The sequence below is a fragment of the Arvicanthis niloticus genome, chromosome 2 (genome assembly GCF_011762505.2).
Source record: "Arvicanthis niloticus isolate mArvNil1 chromosome 2, mArvNil1.pat.X, whole genome shotgun sequence".
Classification (NCBI taxonomy): Eukaryota; Metazoa; Chordata; class Mammalia; order Rodentia; family Muridae; genus Arvicanthis; species Arvicanthis niloticus.
The window spans coordinates 64,052,845-64,072,745 of record NC_047659.1 but is presented as its reverse complement, the minus strand read 5'-3'; the positions used below and the strand labels follow the sequence as shown (position 1 = coordinate 64,072,745).

Below are 19,901 nucleotides of genomic sequence, written 5' to 3'. Positions count from 1 at the left end.
CACTCACTTGCTAGTATTACTGTGAATAACCACATGGCTTCCATTGGTTTGGAGTCATGCATACTTGCTCTTGTACAGGGATATTCAGAGAGTTGAAATGATTTTGAATAAAATTTTATGACCAGGGATGAATAGGTTTGAGCTGTCTTAATGTACTGATCTTGTCTATATTGTCACGAAGGCTTAATGATACCCCTTCACAGTTGGTACAGTACATTAGAATTAAGATTGAGTTTTAAGGGGCTTAAACCAAGTCATTCACCAAGTGGGTAGAATAAATTTTCATGGGCAGTTTTCCAAGACTCATTTTGCATTTTAGATCTCTTTGTATCACCTTAGATCAAAGTTTAAACTCATGGCCAATATGGCCACCTTCTTTTTGTTTTGTCTTCAGTTTCAAGAACACACATATATGCATGGGTGCATATATGTTTGGATGTATTTTGTTTCAGGGAAGTCAAAGAGGCAAACAAAGAGAAATAAAATTGAGTCCCAAAAAGTTGACATACAAAGTGGGCTTTATTCTTACATTTATTACTTTAATTATTAATTTATTAATTATACATAATTTCTCTCTCTCTCTCTCTCTTCATTTAAATAGCACTGAATCCTGTATTTGACATTGAAGCTGTTGTCAGCCCAACCAGTGTGGTATTAACATGGAAACACAATGACTCAGTTGCTTCAGAATATATAATAATGAATACGATGGAGAACAGGGAGTTAAATGTTACAAACCAGACATCATATAACATCACAGGCTTAAGCCCAGGCACTTCCTATACATTCTCCATCACCTTGAAAACAGCCAATGAGACCTTGGGAAAGCTCACGAACAAAACTGTCACAACAGGTAAGGGACAAAGTAAACAGGGCTGGTGGCTACAGCAGCAGTGGCATGGGGAGGTGAGGAGGGAGGCTTGGAGCCCACAGGACAGGACTCTGGAAAAGATCGTATCAGACACTGTGAATGAAAGACATTATCTTGTCCCTATAAAGCCCGAGGGCTGAAGGTGAAAACTATGGAGTTTCTTCTAAGATTCCATAGTCCTGGACACCAAGTGACGGGACTAGAACCTGGGGGCCCCAAGTCTAGCTGCTAGAGATTGTGATACCCATACAGCCACCAAGATCCATCAAATTGTGTAGTTTATTGGTGATAAATTCTTTAGTGATAAAGACAAAGAGAGCAGGGGATGTAGCTCAGTGGTATAGTGTTTGACTGTATGTGTGAGACCCTGTTTCAACTCCCAATGTCGTCAGCATCACACACACACACACACACACACACACACACACACACACACACACACTCACACACCCCCCTGGGGCTGGAGAGGTGGTTCAGTATATCAAGTGCTTGCTGTGCAAGTGTGAGAAGCAGACTTTGGATCGTCAGCACCAACATAGTAAATACTGGGTGGGTGTGGAGGCCTCCCTGCAATCCCAGGTTAACTACAAAACCAGCCCACCCATAGTGACCTGATTAAGAAGTCTTTGTATCTGAAATATCTGATGTGAGAAGTCAAATCAATGACCAGTGATGTTAGAGCTGGAGGCTGCCTTAGAGTCATTTATCCATTGTCTTTGCAGTCAGCTCTCTGCAGGCCGCAGGCAGGGCCCTTCTCTGTTTGAAGCACCACCACCTTTGGCTTTCTGTGCTCATCTGTATTCTGGTCTCCTCACCACGCACACTAGCAGGCTATGTCCTTGAGCTAGTCATCCTGCCTCCCCAGGTCTCTCTGTTTGCATAGCACAAAGGGAGAGATGCTGGGTGCTCCAGGACCTGTTTCTAATTCTAGTACTCATGAAACAGTGGTGAGAAGATTGTTGCAAGTCTGAGCCCAGCCTGGGCCACATAGTGAAACCAACTAAATAAGCAATAAAGACGCTGCAGAAATGTAAGGGAGTACATGTTCTTTTAGCTGAAATGGTTTAAGTTATGTTACCATCAGGCAAATAAGATGATGGAAGGGCCCAGGCATGTCTTTTAAAATCTTCTTGGCGTTGGAGTATACGGGCTTCTCCTGGGTAAGAACGTCTGGGCATTATAAAGTGATATTGTTTGCATTAGTTTGAACGGAGACTTCCAGATTTAAAAACAGTCATTTGTTTGATGCTTTATTTTCAGTGTCTAAAATAAACGTAGTTAAATGCCACTGTGTAGAAGGGCATTTTAAAGAAGAATTTCAAATTCCTATTGGGATTAATCTTGAACAATAATGCAGAATGTAAGCAGTTTGGGTTTTAAAGTTTCTTCCTTCCCGTGTTTTCAGATAGTGTTTGTCCCCTGCCTCTGTGATGTCACGGGGATGCTTAGACTCTGATATGAATGGCATATATTTAGTGGGTCACTCAGGCAGTGACCTAAGGAGTGATGGCTGCAGACGCCTTGCTCACTAATACCCACTGTATGTTTTTGAAACAGAGCCCTGGCCAGTGTCTGATCTCTGTGTGACCTTCGTGGGTGTGACACAGGCTCATCTCACCTGGAACAATACAAATGGCATTGCCTCCTACCAGATGCTGACTGAAGAGTCGACCACACATTCATCAGTCAATATTTCAGGTCTGAAGCCAGGGACCTATAATAGGTTGGCTTTCCCAGAATCAAATGAGACACGGAATTATTTCCTGGTTATAGAAGATGTCTTGGGTGAGTTACAAAATTGTATATCAGGTTTTGATTTTTATCATTTACTGGTTTAAAAAAGTACTATGTATGTATTTGTGTAGGGTTTAAGAGTTGCTGGAAGACTTTCCTGCTGCTGTTGTCTGATCTCATTTCTCAATGAGGAAGGGGGCTCGTATTTTACAGTGAATACAGGGTTCAGTGTGGTAGGTGGGCTTCAAACGTTTGGATCTGGAGTTCAGGAAGGTAGATAGGCCTTTTCACGTTTCAGTTTTCATTGCAGGTGAGAGTTAATCAATGGATGGCCAAATCAGCCACCCCCCTTGAGGAGAGGGATCTTTAGTAGTCTTCTGGGCTTTCTGTTGAGGAGTCACTTGTAGACTTTGTAGCATTTGCAGTGGATTCCTCTGATAACTGTGAAATGAGGAAAAGGAGACGCTAAATCCCTATTTTACACCAAGGAAACAAAGATACAAATTGGGTATTAGCATCAGAAACCAGGTGTTGAGTGCTAAGACTGAAGGATAGTTTATAACAGGTATAGTGAGGCCTTCAGGACATAGGCCACTCTCAACTCTTTCTCCTGCTTTCGTTTGTGTGTCAGGTTGCTTCTCAGGGAGGCTCCCCTCTTCCCCCACAGTTGAAGGAGAAATGGTTACGACTCTTCCTGTCTCATCCCCTGCCCTTTCTGCCACTGTTTAGAGTGTAGTCCTGGGGAAGCACTCCTGAGTGGACTTATATTAGCAAAGATAGAGTTATGGAGCAGTCTGAGGGAGACCATGGTGGGATGACAGAAGATAACTTCCCAAAGAAAAAGGGATGGTCCAGCATATCAGAGTTCAAAATAACTGTGGTATTTATAGAGTAGTAGTACAAAGTGAAGTATTTGTTTTTTTTTTTTCAGGGAACTGGATCTTTCTCAGTAGGTGGCAGAGAACAGATATTTATGGAGTACCAACTGTGGGCCCTGTTGGATGTGTCATCCTATGGGATGGGTGGTGAAAGGTGGGGGAATGTGTTCTTATGGTTAATGTCTTTGCCTCCAGTCTTTGAAGCAGATGCCAATGGTACCAAGAGAAGCCCAGTGGCCAACTTATCCCAACTACACAAGGATTCTTTTGCCTCTGCACACCCACCCTCCATCACTCAGGTCTTGCTCACTGATCTAAAGCCTGGTACTCAGTACAATGTCACCATTTATCCTCGAGCAGCAGATGGCACAGAAGGACAGCCTGGGAACAAAGTGTTTAAAACAAGTAGGTTGGATTTAAAACAAGTAGGTTGGAAATGCCTGATTCAGCCTGAGCTTTATAAACTTTTATCTTTTGAAATTCTATATCTGAATTATTTCTTGCTTAGCAGCTAGTTCTGTTATTAAAAGGCTCTTCCTGAGAGAGAGTTCCTATCTTACCTCTGTGGCCATAGTTTATCTTTTTTGAAGCTCATCGAGTCAGGGTGTAGATGCTGGGTGCCACTTGACATCTGTCCTTGCTATCTGCAGAGTAGCCAGGCTGTTTCTGGTTTTGGTCTGCCCTTGAGATCCACCTTGAACTTTCTGTCAAGGCCCTTGCTGACATTCACTTTGCTGTCAGGACTGTGGTTCACGGGCACCCTCACTCTGTGAGTTCAGTCTTCAGAAGGCTGGTGGTAAATGCTGCCGATAGAATAAGATGCACGGATCCTGCCCTTAGCTGAGGGATTGGGATAAACCTGCAGAGACATCTGCACACGGGTCCTTTGAGCTCAGATGCTGTAGCTTCACGGTTCTTAGGGACTCGGTGTCTTAGTATTTTGAAATACTATCCTAGGTCAACATACCTGAGGGAGTGAGAGACAAGGGTAGAGGAACAAGAATGGAAAACAAGCAGGCATCCAGGAAGTGTTAGGCTACCCTAGATCTATTGATGTCCTGGAGTTCAAAGTCCCCAGGTAAATGTTGTGTATCTGCTTGATTAATGCTGTGCTGGGTAAGGGAGCTGATGTCCCTTGGCTCTCATGTGGGTGACTAGCAGTTCCTACCACCAAGAATGTTGGGTACTGCTTGGAAAGGGGGCAGGGCTGATGCACAGGTGGTACATAGCTATTATCCATTCTGCAGCCTATTGTATGGACATTGTGAGGTGAAGCATTGGTTGTAATGTTCAGTCCAAAGGGAGGATCTGAAATTACTCTGGAGGATGGTATGTCTTGGATTAATGGAGATGGGGTGGAAAGGGAGTCAGGGAGGACACTTTGTCCTCATCAGAAATACAGATGACAGACTTAGACTGTGAAGGCAGAGGGCAAGGGAATAGTGGGAGAGGTTTTTGACAGATTTATGACTCTGTATAAAAAGCTCTTTTATCCAAATATTTATAGAAGATAGCAGAGGACCACAAACCCCCTATCCTGAGGAGATAAAATAAGTGGCTGGTGGAAAGCCACTTTCAGAACTGGAGTAAGGGAGGAGATAGTTTTCTGGAGTCCAGTGAAAGTGGAAGACGTGGGATGTCAGACTGATTATTCCTGTTAGGAGCCCCCCAACATCCTTCCTGTGCCACACATTGCCACAGAGTGTTCACAGGCCACGTGGAAGGTCCCCCGTGATGTCACATGTAGAGTGCAGCCTCCTGAGACACAGGATAGGCAGAAGAAAGACAGTATGGTCTGGTAGAGTAGATAACTGAAGGCTGTCTTGTGTTCTCACATGTTTTTTTTGTAAGGTTAAGGTGGATAACCATGTCTCATAAGGAAGTAGCTTAGTAACTTTCTTAAGGCCTCTACCTGGCTGGTAAAGCCCAACCAGCTTAGAATCCAGTATGCTCTGTTCAGGTGTGAGGCTTTCTCATGATGTGTTTGTTCTTGGGTGGATCTGTACTTGAGGGCTTTTCTGGCTTACCCCCAACTCCCCAGGGCAGCGCAGGTGAAAGTCCATGCTATTGCCTGATCTGGAATCCAAGGTCTGTTCACAAACTGAACACAGAACATCTGTGAGGTGCAGTGGTCAGCTGTCTTCACTGATGTCTGACTTTGGTGAGACCCATGCACATTTTCGGTCATAGTGAGCTGATGGTGAGGGTGACAGGCTCTGGTGGCATTCTCCACTCTTCCTATTCTGACTTGACCACTCTGATTATTTTTTCACTCCTCTTGTGTCTTCCAAGATTCCACCCAGGTTTCTGACATCAGAGCTATGAACATCTGCTCCTCGAGCATGACCCTGACCTGGAAAAGCAACTATAACGGGTCCCATACTGCATTTGCCTACAAAATACATGTGGCTGGGGGGACCGACTCCATCAACCAAACTGTCAATAAGACTGAGGCCACCATCCTTGGACTCAGTTCGAGCACCTTGTACAACATCACAGTTCATCCTTTCCTGGGTCAGACCGAGGGCATACCAGGCTTCCTCCAAGTGTACACTTGTAAGTTCGCTCTTTGCTGTGTGGTCTACTTTGCTTTTCTGCTGATATGGTAAACTTTGTGATCAAAGAAACTTGGTGGAAGAAACAGTTTAGCTTATAGCTCTGGGTGTCAGGCAGTCTTATCACTTAGGGTAGTCAGGATAGGAGCTGAAGCAGAAGCTGAGGAGGAACATGGCTTATTGACCAGCTTTCTGGCTCCTGCTCAGCTAGTTTTCTTAAACAGCCCAGGCCCACCTGCCCAGATAACATAAGCCTACGGTGGTCTGGGCATGCCCATTTCAATCATTATTTCCCATAGACATGGCCATAGGTCAGTCAAGTCTGGTAGTTACAGAACTGAGGTTTCCTTTCCCCAGGTGACTTTAGGTTGTTATCAAGGTAACAATAAAAGCTAACCAGCACACTGTGGCTCACCTTTCTTGTGGTCTGCTATGTGCCAAGAATAGATACAAGGCAAAGGAGCTCTGTTCTGTCCTTAAGGAGTGCCTAGCACTGCACATGGTTCCACAGGGCTCATTTGCCCCTCAGGGGATGAGATATAACGAGAGCCATCACTGGTTGATCCTAACCACATGCTCAGTGGCTTGTGATATGCTGCTTTTGCACTGTGTCTTTGGGTGCTAGGACATCCTTGTGATGTGGTTGGCGTTAGCCTTACTTTATGGACAAGGAGACCATGTGTGAGGTGATGTGGGCAGGCGTCTCAGCAGGGAAGCGATGGAGGTGAGATTAGACCTTCGGGAGGCTAAGTAACATGTTCAAGATAAAGCAGTCAGCCATGGCCAGCACTCTACCCTAGAGCCTGGGAATCCTTCCTCCCATCACTGCCTGTGGGTTACTGGCATGGTGTGTGCAGTTTTGTGGCCAAGTGATCTTTCTTAGCCAGAAGCACCAGCTTTTGAGGGATCTTATACTGCAGTTGATGCTCTGGAGAATGTTGGTCAGTGTTCCTGAGGGTTGGCCATCCTGTCCTGTGGAGACAGACTTTGCATACTTTTGTTTTTGAGATGAGCTTTCACTGTGCATCTCAGGCTGGTCTCAAATTTTGGATGCCCCTGTCCGAGCTGCTCAAGTGTTGATGTTGTGGGCAGTGCCGCTGCTGGACCCTGCCTGGGGGTTGAGTCTTCACCTAACCTTACTCACTGTCTTCCACAGCCCCCGGTCCAGTTTCTGACTTCCGAGTGACAAATGTCAGCACAAGGGAAATCGGTTTGGCTTGGAGAAGCAATGACTCAGAGTCATTTGAGATTTTCATCACGCAAGATGGAAGTGAGAAGCATCGAAATGCTTCGACAGGAAACCAGAGCTACGTCGTTGAAGATTTAAAGCCTGGAACCAGTTACCGTTTTGAAATATTCCCACGAGGACCAGATGGGACTAAAGGGCCATCCAGGACAGTTAATGGTACAACTGGTAAGCGTCTGGACACTGAAGTTTCTTACAGGAAGCCAGTGCAATTAATAGATGTCTTGTTTTATGAATATTATTTTTCTTTTTATGAAAAAGAATCTTAAGAACATTTCATACATTGCATATCAACAGTACAAAAATACAGTGCATTTCAACAAGACAAAAATAAAGTCAAGCAAAAAAAGTCACATGTAAAGTCATTAATTAACATAATGCTGTATGTATGGAGGTCCAAGGATAACTCTGGGGATTGGTTCTTTCCTTCCACCCTGGGCTGGGAATTGAACTTAGGTTCTCAGACTTGTGTGGCAAGTGCTTTTACTTACTGAGCCACCTTGACAGGTCCCCACCCACTTTTGAGATAGGGTCTCATGTCACTTTCTAACTTACTATGTGACTGACGTTAGTCTTGAACTCTGCCTCACAGATGCTGAGGTTAGAGTCCCAGGCTACCATAGCCAGCTCCCTGATACTGTTTTAACATGTAGATGGACTTGTCTTGATAAATTTGCCCTTTACAAACCTTGTTGTCTTTGTTCGTGTGTGGTTTTATAATCTGCTTTCTCCTCATCTGCTAATTATGAATATTTTACCCTGTCAGCATGAGTCATTTTATTTTTATCTATTTATTTTTTTTATTTGATTTTGAAACAAAGCTTAACTGTATAGCCCTGGCTGGCCTTTGTAGACCTGGTTGGCTTTTCACAGAAATCAGCCTGCTTTTGCTTCCCAAAGTGTTAGATCAGAGGCGCAGGCTAACATGTCTGGCAATGTTTACTTTATGGGATAATTTAAAGTCAGCCTTGTATTTGTGTGTAGTTTCCTATGAGTAGTTTCCTGGGAATGGGTGTCAAGAAGGGATGGAGTAAGGCCCCAGAAACTTACAGTTACTGTCCATTAACAAACAGCTGTCGTCATTGCTTGGGACATAGTCGAAAGGTGTTAAAGGCAGTCTTGATAAAGGGAGGAAGCAAGTGCCTTCTGATCTAGTTTTCCACTTTGGGTATCTGTCAGAAAGAATTGAAAGCAGCGTCTCAGATAGCTAGTTTGTACACCAGTGTTCATTCACAGCAGCCCAAAGGTAGAAACCAATATCTATTGGCATACACATAGACAAAATATGGCTTTATCTGTAGTCTACACAATAGAGTTTTATTCTGCCATATGGAGTGAAATCTTCATTCATGTATAACATAAGTATATCTTGTAAATATACAAAGTGAAACAAGTCACACACAGAGTATTTTACAAAGTGGAGTAAGTCACACATGCAGAAAGAACATTTAATTTGTTTTATTATTATTTTTTTAACAACAAGGTCTCACTATGTAGCCCTAGCTGGCCTGGAAGGCATTATATAGAACAGCTTGTCTCAGATTTACAGAGATCCTCCTGCCTCTGCCTTCTACATGCTGGGGTTAAAGGTGTGTGTCACCACACTCCCAAAGACAAGTGCTTATACTTCTGTTTATACAAAGTGCCTAGAATAGGCAGCTCCACAGACACAGAGAGGAGCTTGTGGGAGGGACTAGGAAGGGAGTGTTAAATAGGTACAGATTTTATGTTGAAAAATGATGAAAACAGTTTGAATATGATAATGGTAATGTTTATACAGTACATCTATGTATAAATGTGCAAAATGCACATTGACAGATGGTTAGTGATAAATATGTATGTATGTTGCATGTATTTACCATGCTAAAGGGGAAGGGAACATATGTACTTCTTAGCTGTTCTCATCTGATTGAATTCTTTTCCTGCCTGTGTCCACAGCTACACCTTTTGTTTACACCATTGTCATAATTACACAACTGATATTATTTTATTCTTGAAGGTTTTGCTCTGTGTATGTAATGGCCCTCCCCACAGTTAGCAGGATCTTCTTGCTATTAGAGAAAGGTATCATGTAACTATATCTTGGTTTTTGAAACTCTCCCTTCGTTTTCCTTCTTGTTTTTTTCTTCAGTGTGCCAGGCAGTTCATATGGAATGCATGTTCTTTTGACTGGATGATGAAAAACAAACCCATATTTATTAGACAGGGTCATGCTGAGGTGGCCTTGAACTTGAAATCCTCCTGCCTCAGCTTCATAAGTGTTATTGGGATGACAGGTGTGCATCAAACTCAACTTCAAACACACTCTTTGTGGAGACACACTATAGATATGAAGAGTGTAGCCTTTCTCAGTACATAGCTTTATGAATTGCCGTAGGTCAAATGCATTAGAATCCCAGTTCAGAGTGAGAAATAGAGTGTAGGGCTGGCAACATGGATAGCACTTAAGAGTGCTGAATGATCTTGCAGAGGACCTGGGTTTGATTTCCTTCTTCTTGCCTTCTCACGGCCACCTGTAACTCCAGTTCAGGGGTTCTTCTCATCTTCATAGGCACCAGGACACTGTTTGGCCTTTGTGAACTCACTGGAGAATTTTTTTTTTTTTTTTTTAAATCCGTAGCCCAGGCTGGCCCTGACCTCTAGTGCATGATGTCTGACCTCATTGGAAAGTTGGATAACAAAGAGTCGGTTCTTTTGACAAACACTTTGAAGTAAAGCTGGAATCATGATTAGATACTTTTCTTTCTTTTCTCTGACCAGACCGCAGTGCTGTGATTGACATCCACGTGCTCAATGTTAGCACCACTGAAATGCAGCTGGAGTGGCAGAATACAGACAGTGCTTCTGGATACACTTACCATTTAGTTCTAGAGTCTAAAAATGGCTCCATCAGTACCAACAGTTCTCAGAAATGGATCACAATAGGAGGCCTTACCCCAGGCACCTTATATAATGTCACAATCTTCCCAGAAGTGGACCAGATCCAGGGCGACTCCAACTCCATTACCCAGTACACACGTGAGTCTTGTGGGGGATGAGGTAGGCAGAGAGGGTGCTTCCTGCCTCTCCCATGGAGGAAATACAGTAACTGATAGGGAGGGGCTGGTTTATGCCTCTGGGTTGCAGGTTGATGTGGGAGCTGGACTAGAAACATCAGCCCCAGCAAAGGCTCTTCTGTAGGGGTTGGCACTCTGGGTAGGAGCTATGGGAACACAACTTGTTGTAAGCAGAAAGTAACACCATAGGAGAATGGAGAGCGTGCTGTTCACTCTTCAGAAACATAAACTAGAGAGCTGCTGTCCTGCTGAAGATCCCCTCAGATGAGGATCTATTCTGTGACAGTGATGGAGATGCTTCCACAGCCTTTAGATGGATGGATGGTGGAGGGGTTAGCTTATCATATGTGTGGGCTTCTTTACTAGTCAGACTCCAAAAGGAGGTTGGAAATTATAGTACACTATCTCTCTGTGTGAGATAATATGTTGGAAGATATATGCTAAAATTTTAAAAGAAGCGCTCTCCCTGTATGAGAGAATATATCAGAATATATAGAATAAAATTGAATATTGAAAGAAGCCTGGACATTTTAAATTCTTTTCAGACTTAATTTTCTGAATTTCTTTTTGGGAAATCATCTTTTGAAGTGGTACATGTTAATTGTATTTAATTCTTTCCTGAGAAAAATCAGGCAGCTTTTGGCTATAGTAAATGAACTGGGCCTGTAAGTCAAAGGGGCTTCATTTTTGTTCATTTGCTTAATTTTAAACCAAGGGCCCAGCAGTGTGTCCCACATTGAAGTAGACACCAACACCACTGCGGCAGCCATCCGGTGGAAGAATGTGGACGCAGCCTCCGCTTCCTATGTCTACTCTGTCCTTATCTCGAAGGCTGGAGATGGCAGCAGGGTAACCCGAAGAGTTACAGACATCCCTTCTGTGACGGTCACTGGGTTAGACCCTGGCGTCTCTTACACAGTGGAGATCTTTACACAAGTTGGGAATGACACAGTATCACTGGTACCTGGTCGGAAGCTGTTCTGTATGGGTGAGTAGTCCTGTGTTCTGAGTGGTCCCTGCTCTTCCCATTGTGGTGCTCATGTGCAGGAACCTTCCTAGCCTGTAGGTTACTGTACCTGTGGTGTGCAGCCACGGACACAGAGAACTTCCAGCATAGCCCGGCAGCTCACGAATGTTGACGCCATTGCCCTTACTTCACCCAACACGTGTTTATAGAGCACGTGCTTTGTCAGAGAGGTCCCTGCATTTCTAGAACTTCTGAACTGCTGAACAATACAGATAAGAGATAAAAGTAAGCAAGTAGATAGGTGGGGATTGTGGCTAAGAGGACGGAAAAGGAAAAAAAAAAAAGGTAGGGAAGGGGCAAATGGTATTGTTATCTAAGGTGTCATGTGAGGATGCCCCATGGAAAGGGTAAATGTGGAGGTGACTGAGCATAGGTCTGAGGGAGTGAGCCAACCATGTGAGCATTGCAGGGTTTTGACCCTGCATTATGAGCAGAGGCTGGAGATAACACTACTTTGAAGAATTTACAGGAGGCCAGGGTGATGAGAGTGGATCTGCAGGAGCTAGACCAAGAGGCGGGAGGCATTAGAGCTCAATGCCTCTTCTGATCTTTCCTGTGATGTGGTTAGCGATCTGTGGCTTTCCGTGACCGTTGCTCAGACTGCATCCTGCCTGTTACTTACCTTGTTATCCTGCATTACTTACCTTGTTGTTTCAGTGGTGTTGTGGGGACCTCTGTTGTCATTGCAACCCTTAAGCAAGAGAAAAACCTCCATGAGCCTGTACAGCTGGCTGGCTGGCTGGGGCAGGAGCTGGGAACTGAACTTGAATTCTCTAGAAGAGCAGCCAGTGCTCTAACTGCCAAGTCTGTAGCCTTTCTTCCCAGAATCTCACTTGGTGACTGACGCCCATGTTGCATTTAATCCTCAGGTAGACCTGCACTGAGCCCCAGGGCAGTAAGGTGACTGACTCAAGGTCATGTAGTCTGATATCACTTAATTCGGTGAAGCTGAGCATCTTCCTCCACATCCATGCTGTCTCCTCATGTCCTGGGCCAGGTCCTCTGCTTCCCTCGAGCCTCACCTTGCCCTGTTCTTTGCTTTGCAGAACCTGCACCTGTGGCTTTCTTCCACTGTGAAGTGGTCCCTAAGGAGCCTGCATTGGTTCTGAAGTGGGCCTGCCCCCCTGGGATGAACACAGGCTTCGAGCTGGGGGTCAGGAGTGATGCTTGGGACAATATGACACGCCTGGAGAACTGCACTTCAGATGATGACACAGAGTGCAGGACAGAAGTCACCTATTTGAATTTTTCTACCTCGTACAACATCAGCATTGCCACCTTGTCATGTGGAAAGATGGCGCTCCCCACCCAGAGCACCTGCACCACTGGCATCACAGGTGGGCTCTGTGGCAGGGAGCTGGCTACCCCTGGAGCAGCTGGCCCAGCAGCTTGCAAGTGCAGCCCAGGAGTTCTTTTAGGGCCTTTACATTCCCTTAAAGTATTTTTATCAGCAGACTGCTTACCTCATTCTGCAGCAATTCAACTTAAAACTGCAGAGTAAGAGTGATGTGTATTTCATATCCTGAGCAGTTCTGAGAATAACTTGCTCCCCTCCCCTCCCCTCCCCTCCCCTCCCCTCCCCCTCCCCTCCCCTCCCCTCCCCTCCCCTCCCTTCTCTTCTCTCTCCTTCCTTCTGTTCTCTCCCCTCCCTTCTCTCTCCCCTCACCTTCTTTTCACCCTCTCCTCCCTTTCTTTCCCCATCCCCTCCCTCCCCCTTCCTCTCTCTTTTCTTTCCCCTTTCTTTGTCTTATAGTAGGGAGTTTCCTTACTGCATCTAAGAAAGGCATTTTGTAGAACTGTCCAGCTGTATCTGTGTCTGGACAGTAGGGGGAGCGCATGTGCTGTTGGACATTTGCCAGCACTCAGCCAGCACGTTTACATCCTTTCTGCCCTTCCTGTTATTGGAAGGAAGACTCTGAAACACGATTTGACCATTTGTATTTGTCATGGATTACTTCAAGATAAGGACTCTCTTTTTCTTTCAAAGATAGCCATATAATATGACCCCCATAACTTACAGAAGAAGACTTAAATGCAGTAACATTATTGTGTGTGTAGTCAGGACTCAGCTCCCTGGAATCTAGTGACCAGAGCCTGAGGTGCTTTAGCAGAAGAAAAGGTAGCACACTGTGCAGCGATTCTGCCCCCTCCCAGTTTCCTGCTACTCCCTCATATTTGTTCATTTTCTCTCTCCCCTCTTCCCCTACCCCCGGCCTGGGGAGAATTGGTTTTAATTTGTCTGTCCATTGCTCTCCTGTCTTTGCCAAAATTATGTTTTAGATCAGGCAGTGGAGTGGTGGTGTTATATTCCCTTTGTGTTTTTTGACTTTTAGATTCTTCAGGGCATAAGAATGTTGCTGACAGTCTCTGAAGAATCAGAGGTTATTCTAAGAGAGTCTCTTACTGCAGGGACCTGACTTGGAAAGCGGTTGAGGTATCTTATAGACAGAGGCTCACAATAGATAAGGTAGACTCAGGTTTGAGTTCAGTTTCTCTCATTTACCAGTCATGTAACTAACCTTGCTAAGAGGCCTGGTTGTGAAAAGGAGAAGCAGAACTTTCCTTCCAGGACTGTTGTGCTGCGCATTCTGCATTGAAGACCACACATATGGCTGCTCATGTTGTGCACTATAAAATCTTAGGGAAAACAGTATGTATGGGGCTCTTGAAATTGTGTAGTACACAGTGGCACCCTACCCTGTGGCATTCCACTTTGGTTTTATAGAACATAGCAGGGACAGTGAATATTTCCTTTCCCCCTTTGTAGCTCCTCTTTTCATGGTGTCATCGATGTGCATAAGCTGCTACAGAGCAGAGACTGTAGCCGAGGCTCTTCTTCCTGGCTGAGCAGAGCACTAGGCATAGAGCATAGGAGCTCATCAGAACTAGGTATCTCTGGGTTGGGCTGTAGCTCAGTTGGTAAGCACTTGCTGCCTAGTGTGCATGAACGTTTGAGTCCAGTCTCCAGCATTATGTAAACTGCATGTGGTACACATACCTGTAATCTCAATACATGGAAGGTAGAGGCAGGAAGGTCAAAAGCTCAAGGTCACCTTGGCTATTTTAGGAAGTTCAGGGTAGCCTGGGCTACATGTAAACAAATAAAATCAGGTGGTGGTGCTGGGGAATAAGCCAAACAGAACTGACCACACACAAACATCATTTCACTCAGTGATTCTCACTTTTTAATCGGGAGCTTCCTTTTGCAGAGGATGGTTATAAATTTAACATACGTCAAATTCGAAGTTGCATTTTATCTGGGTCGGGAAATATTGGAGGAAGGAGAGTTGGAGAAAGTCTTCGCCAGGGTTTATTGCTTGTTTCGTGTGTGCGGAGAGTAAGAGATGTGAAGGGGCCTAAGTTTAGCATTCGGGAGGAAGGATGGGAAGGGCTGGGTTCCAGGTGTTGCAGTGTGTACGCTCCTATAGTTTGGGCTGCCAGTGTCAGGGTGGGAAGTGTGAGACCCTGACTAGCTAAAAGCTGGACAGCCGCTGGTAGATGTGTGGTATCTGGGTCACTATCAGCAGGCCTTCTTAAGGATCTGGGCCTCTGCACAGTACTTCCTCCCTTCCTGCCTCTTTGGGAGATGTCTTGGATGATTTCTGCATATAGCTTCCTATACAGGGGCAGGGCTTCCTGGGTGTGGGTAGATCTTCCCAGGCAGGGGGACATCCTGTAGAAGGCATTGGAACACATTCTTCGCCTGGTAGTTTCTCTTCTTTGGTTTTAAATGTTGGGTGTTTCCTATTGTTTTAGACCCACCTCCTCCAGATGGATCCCCTAATATTACATCGGTCAGTCACAATTCAGTAAAGGTTAAGTTCAGCGGTTTTGAAGCCAGCCATGGACCTATCAAAGCCTATGCCGTCATTCTCACCACTGGGGAAGGTAAGAGGGGTCCAGCAATGGGTTAACCCTTGTAACTATCTTGGTTACTGTCTTACTGCTGTGATAAAACACCATGACCAAAGCAACTCATAAACAAAAGTGTTTAACAGGTTTACGTCCTCAAAGGTTCAGCATCCATGATGGTGGAGCAAAGGCTCAGTGGTAGGAACGTTTGAGAGCTCACATCTTGATCCACAACTATGAATCAGAAGGGTCGGGGCACATACTGGCACTCATACTTGAGACATCAAAGTCCACCCCTCAGTGATACCTCAGTGATACCTCATCTCCTCCAACAAAGCTACATCTTCTAATCATTCCTGAACAGCTCCACCAACTGTATTGGGACCAAGTATTCAAATACATGACCCTCTGGGGCCATTCTCATTCAAACCTCCACTGTGTATGAGGCACATCAGTGATATAAATACAGGCCTCTCTCCAGTGCAGTCTGTGCTGTGGCACCAACAGGAAGGGGCAGCTGTTTGCCTGATACTCTCAAGGATCAGATAGCAAGTACCTTAAGCTTTCCTGGCTGTGAAGTCTCTGTCACAACTACCCGGCACCTCTGTGGTGGTGTAGAAACATTACAGAAGATACAGGAGAGACAAGGGAGCCCGTCCCACAGTTGATTACACAAAGCTGAGGCTAGATTTGGATCATAGGCCATAACGGGTCAATTTAGGATGACGTGCTCTTGGAAAGCAAGCACAAACAGATTGCTTCTGGGACTGTGAGGGCATATTCTGGGTGAAAGAGGTGGGGAATGGAATGGTGGTTCTGGCAGTAAGAAGGGAATGCTTTGAGGGCAGCTTTGATAGCAGCACGGTACCTGGGTTTACACAAATCGGGGCAAGGGCGTTAGCATGGTTGGTAAAGTGCTTGCCTTGTACAGGCCCTGAATGTAATCCCTAGGATCTACATTAAATAAAGAAATATGCATTGGGATATGCCCTTGTAATCCTGGTGCCAGGGAGGCAGAGACAGGAGGATCTCTGGGCTCCCAGGCTAGTCAGCAAAGCTGGCTTGGCGGAGTTCCAGGGTAGAGAGAGACCCTGACTCAAAAACAAACAAACAAACAAACAAACAAACAACAACAACAAAAAAACAGTGCCTGAGGAATGATACCTGAGATTTTCCTCTGGCTTTCACATACACATAGACACATATTCATACAAAGTAGCTCATACACACATGCACCTGCATCCCTAGGAACACAAATAAACACAATGTGGCGTTCCTCCCTACTTTTAAAATGTTTGAGTCAGTTTCTAAGCCTTTTATCATTGAATTTGTTTTTAACAAATTTTGAACTCAGACCTATGCTGAATGAAAAAGGTCCTGTTACATGGTGACCAGACCAGTCAGCAGCGGCTGGACACAGGTCTTGGGCCAGGAGGTCAGGGAACCCAGCCTCACAGTGTGGGCAGCGTGCTTCAGGCAGGTTTCTGCTAGCTTCCTGCACTTTTTCTTGCTTGTTGGAGAATAGGGCCATAACCCTGTGTGAGTGACTCCTGATGGAGAGATGAGTTGGTAAAGCCAAGTACTAGGCACGCACCTGCCCCTGGAGCTCCTGGAGAGACGGTGGCTGCTGGCATCGTCCCTCAGCGCCCGTATCATCATGGAGCTATTTTATGACACATGTCTCTCTGCTGTCACTCATCATTTACCTTCTGTGTTCCTTTCTTAGCTATCCAACCCTCTGCGGATGTTTTGAAGTACACTTATGAAGATTTCAAAAAGGGAGCCTCAGATACTTATGTGACATACCTCATAAGAATAGAAGAGAAGGGACAGTCTCAGGGCTTGTCTGAAGTCTTGAACTATGAAATTGATGTGGGGAACCAATCCACTACCCTTGGCTACTACAATGGGAGGCTGGAACCTCTGGGCTCTTACCGGTAATATCAGGGTCCTTGCAGTTGTCTGCTGAGCCCCATGATTTAAGGTTGTGTACCATGGTGGGAGACACACCTCAGTCACCTTATTGTCTCCTTTGTCTCCCCACAGGGCTTGTGTTGCTGGCTTTACCAATATTACCTACAACCTTCAAAACGATGGCCTCATCAATGGGGATGAGAGCTATGTGTCTTTCAGTCGATACTCAGAGGCTGTGTTCTTGCCCCAAGATCCAGGTAGAGGGAAACAAAAGCCCTGGGTTTTGTGCCTTATGTCTGCAGAAGCCTGTTGTCCATGCCCCTCTCTCAGGTGGCTAAGAGGGTGGAGGTTTTCATCTCTCCAAAATTGACATGTCCTTTGGTCTTTGGGGTCAGCCTAGCTCCCCACTCTGGGGTGCTTGAATGAACAGCTCCCCACTCCTTTAAACTGGTCATACTTCTGCAGATTACTTAATCCTTTGCTTTGTTTATGGGCTTGTGTGACTTACTTAAGAGTCCTTGAATGTTCACATTAGAAGGAGCCGCAGAAATTGTCTTGTCTAAGCTCTGCTTAGAAATAAGGCTTCTAAGGCCTAGAGATGGGGGTGTGCCCAGTGTTACACAGTGTCTTAAGTGCAGGCCTGAAATTCTAGCCTTAAACTCCTTGTGAATGGGAATCTCAGTGACCCAAGGTGAGGATTCCCCTCCTCCTTCAGGACAGAGACAGGTAGCTGACTGGTCTGTTAGTCTGTTTTTTTCAGAGCTACTCAGTAGAACAGATTACCCGGAAGCAAAATTCAGGGCATTCCTACTCCTTACCTTAAATAGCCCATAAAAAGGGTGGGTGTGGTATGGTAGGTACTTCTGCTCATAGGTGACAGGAAAAACCACTGATCTAGCACAGGTCCCCAAATTTGCAACTGAACAGAGACCTAGGTCAGGGCTGTGGTGTTCTCAGGCCATCCTGTTAATGGTAGGCTAAGGGAGAAGAAACCAGTCCCTGAAAGCTGTTCTAATTTTACATCCAAAGATGTTTACTTGTTCCCTGTGTGCACCACACTCCTCTCTCCCTGAATCCTGCATGGGCAGGCTGGCTGTGGGTGTAGCACATGGCCCTTCATGAATACCCTTTGAAATGCCTCTGTTGGGATCTTTCCCAGGTGTCATCTGCGGAGCAGTGTTCGGATGTATCTTTGGTGCCCTGGCCATCATGGCTGTGGGAGGCTTCATCTTCTGGAGAAAGAAAAGGTGATATTGCTTATTAATCACCAGGTGCTACTGTTTAAGGGAGTGGTGACCATTTGTAAAATCAGAGGGAATAGTTGAAAGAGCTCCTGTGTTCTTCACAGTGTGGCCACCTGGACAGTCTTATTTCCTCTCTGATGCCAGTTGGATGATTTGACTCTAAACCTTCTCCCAGCTGCATCAGACCCACACTGACATGCAGGATGCTACTTTCGAGCCAGGATTCTATGAATGTGTTAAGAGTTTCACGTGACTTTTAGAGTTGGGCAAGTTTGACCTCAGGTTCCATTCTTGCTAGCAGTTGGAAACCCTAACATTCTCCTCTATGTGGGAATGAGTGTCAAACTTAAGGAGCTGAAGACACTGGCAAATGTCTCACTTCGTGGCGTTATTCATCGTTCTCTTTGTACAACCACCCTGTGGTGTAGTTAACTAGTGAGAACAGTGCTCTGTGTACCTGGATTCATCGTCTCCCCGAGGCTCTACCAGGCAGGGACTAAAAGCCCTATTCAAGATGCAGGAGCCAAAAGAGGAACTTGAACTTGGTCTTAGAACTTACTGTATTTCTCTTCTTTCAACTCTGGGGAACCCATGTGTCAGCTGGAATTTGCCTATTGCCAGATGCTTCTAGCTGGAAATTTACATCTGGGATTAGGCTTTCTTAATATCCTCCCACCCCCCAACCCCTTTTTGAAGACAGAGACTTATGTATCCCAGGCTATCTCAAATGTAGCCGATGATGACCCTGAATTCCTGATCCATCTGTCTCTTATCTACCAAGTGCTGGAATTATAGGCATGTGCCACTTAAACCTGTTTTAACAAGAAAACAGTAGTTGTTTTACCTTCTCCCCAAGTAAATCAGATACTTTCTCTTCATATTAATTAAATCCTTTATACGTTGCTAAAAAAAAATGAATCAAAACATAGAGCCAAAAGCTAGAATGTGAGTTTTCAAGTCCGTAGGGCAGGACAGCAGCACAGGGAGCCAGGCCCTGGAAGGAAGCAGAGTTAGTCAGAGCTACGTAGCTGGACCTGTCTCCAACCAACAACAAACAAAGCACCAATACCCAAACTCAAACCCACAGTGGCAAAACAAAACAAAACCAAAAACAAAAGATCCCATACCCACAAGAAGAGCAAAGTAAACAGGGAGCCCACGATACACAGCAAATCTGCTCTTACCATCTTCACGTGATTACTAAGCTCACCCCCAGCAGAGTCCCGTTACACACGTTAATGACTATCCTACTTTGTTCATGTCAGACCTGATGGAGGTCTTCATTACAGCATCATTTTAAGTAGCTGCCTGGAATTTTCCATCATCCACTTAACCATTTTACTGGATATTTTAGTTATTATTGACTACAGTTACATGGGTGTGCTCATGATTATTTTCCTAGGCTAAATTCCAAGCTGGAGGGTCAGTGAACATACTGTTGGGACACGCTGCCCAAACTGGTGTGTTTGAGCTGCAGGTGGAGTTGAGCCAACAGAACAATGCCGGTGCTCACAGTGTCGGCGC

The 19,901-nt window shown here is 45.2% G+C and overlaps 1 protein-coding gene across 1 annotated transcript in view; it reads left to right on the top strand.

Annotated features, from left to right (window-relative positions):
• Window positions 1-19,901, top strand: part of Ptprj (protein tyrosine phosphatase receptor type J) — a 147,652-nt gene that overhangs the window by 109,845 nt on the left and 17,906 nt on the right. Inside the window, exons 3-14 of the mRNA XM_034495276.2 lie at window positions 602-853; window positions 2,429-2,656; window positions 3,679-3,888; window positions 5,776-6,039; window positions 7,195-7,452; window positions 10,045-10,302; window positions 11,056-11,328; window positions 12,414-12,704; window positions 15,124-15,255; window positions 16,946-17,156; window positions 17,266-17,390; window positions 18,293-18,380. Coding sequence (XP_034351167.2) covers window positions 602-853; window positions 2,429-2,656; window positions 3,679-3,888; window positions 5,776-6,039; window positions 7,195-7,452; window positions 10,045-10,302; window positions 11,056-11,328; window positions 12,414-12,704; window positions 15,124-15,255; window positions 16,946-17,156; window positions 17,266-17,390; window positions 18,293-18,380 — 2,590 coding nt within the window. The remainder of the gene's footprint in view (window positions 1-601; window positions 854-2,428; window positions 2,657-3,678; window positions 3,889-5,775; window positions 6,040-7,194; window positions 7,453-10,044; window positions 10,303-11,055; window positions 11,329-12,413; window positions 12,705-15,123; window positions 15,256-16,945; window positions 17,157-17,265; window positions 17,391-18,292; window positions 18,381-19,901) is intronic.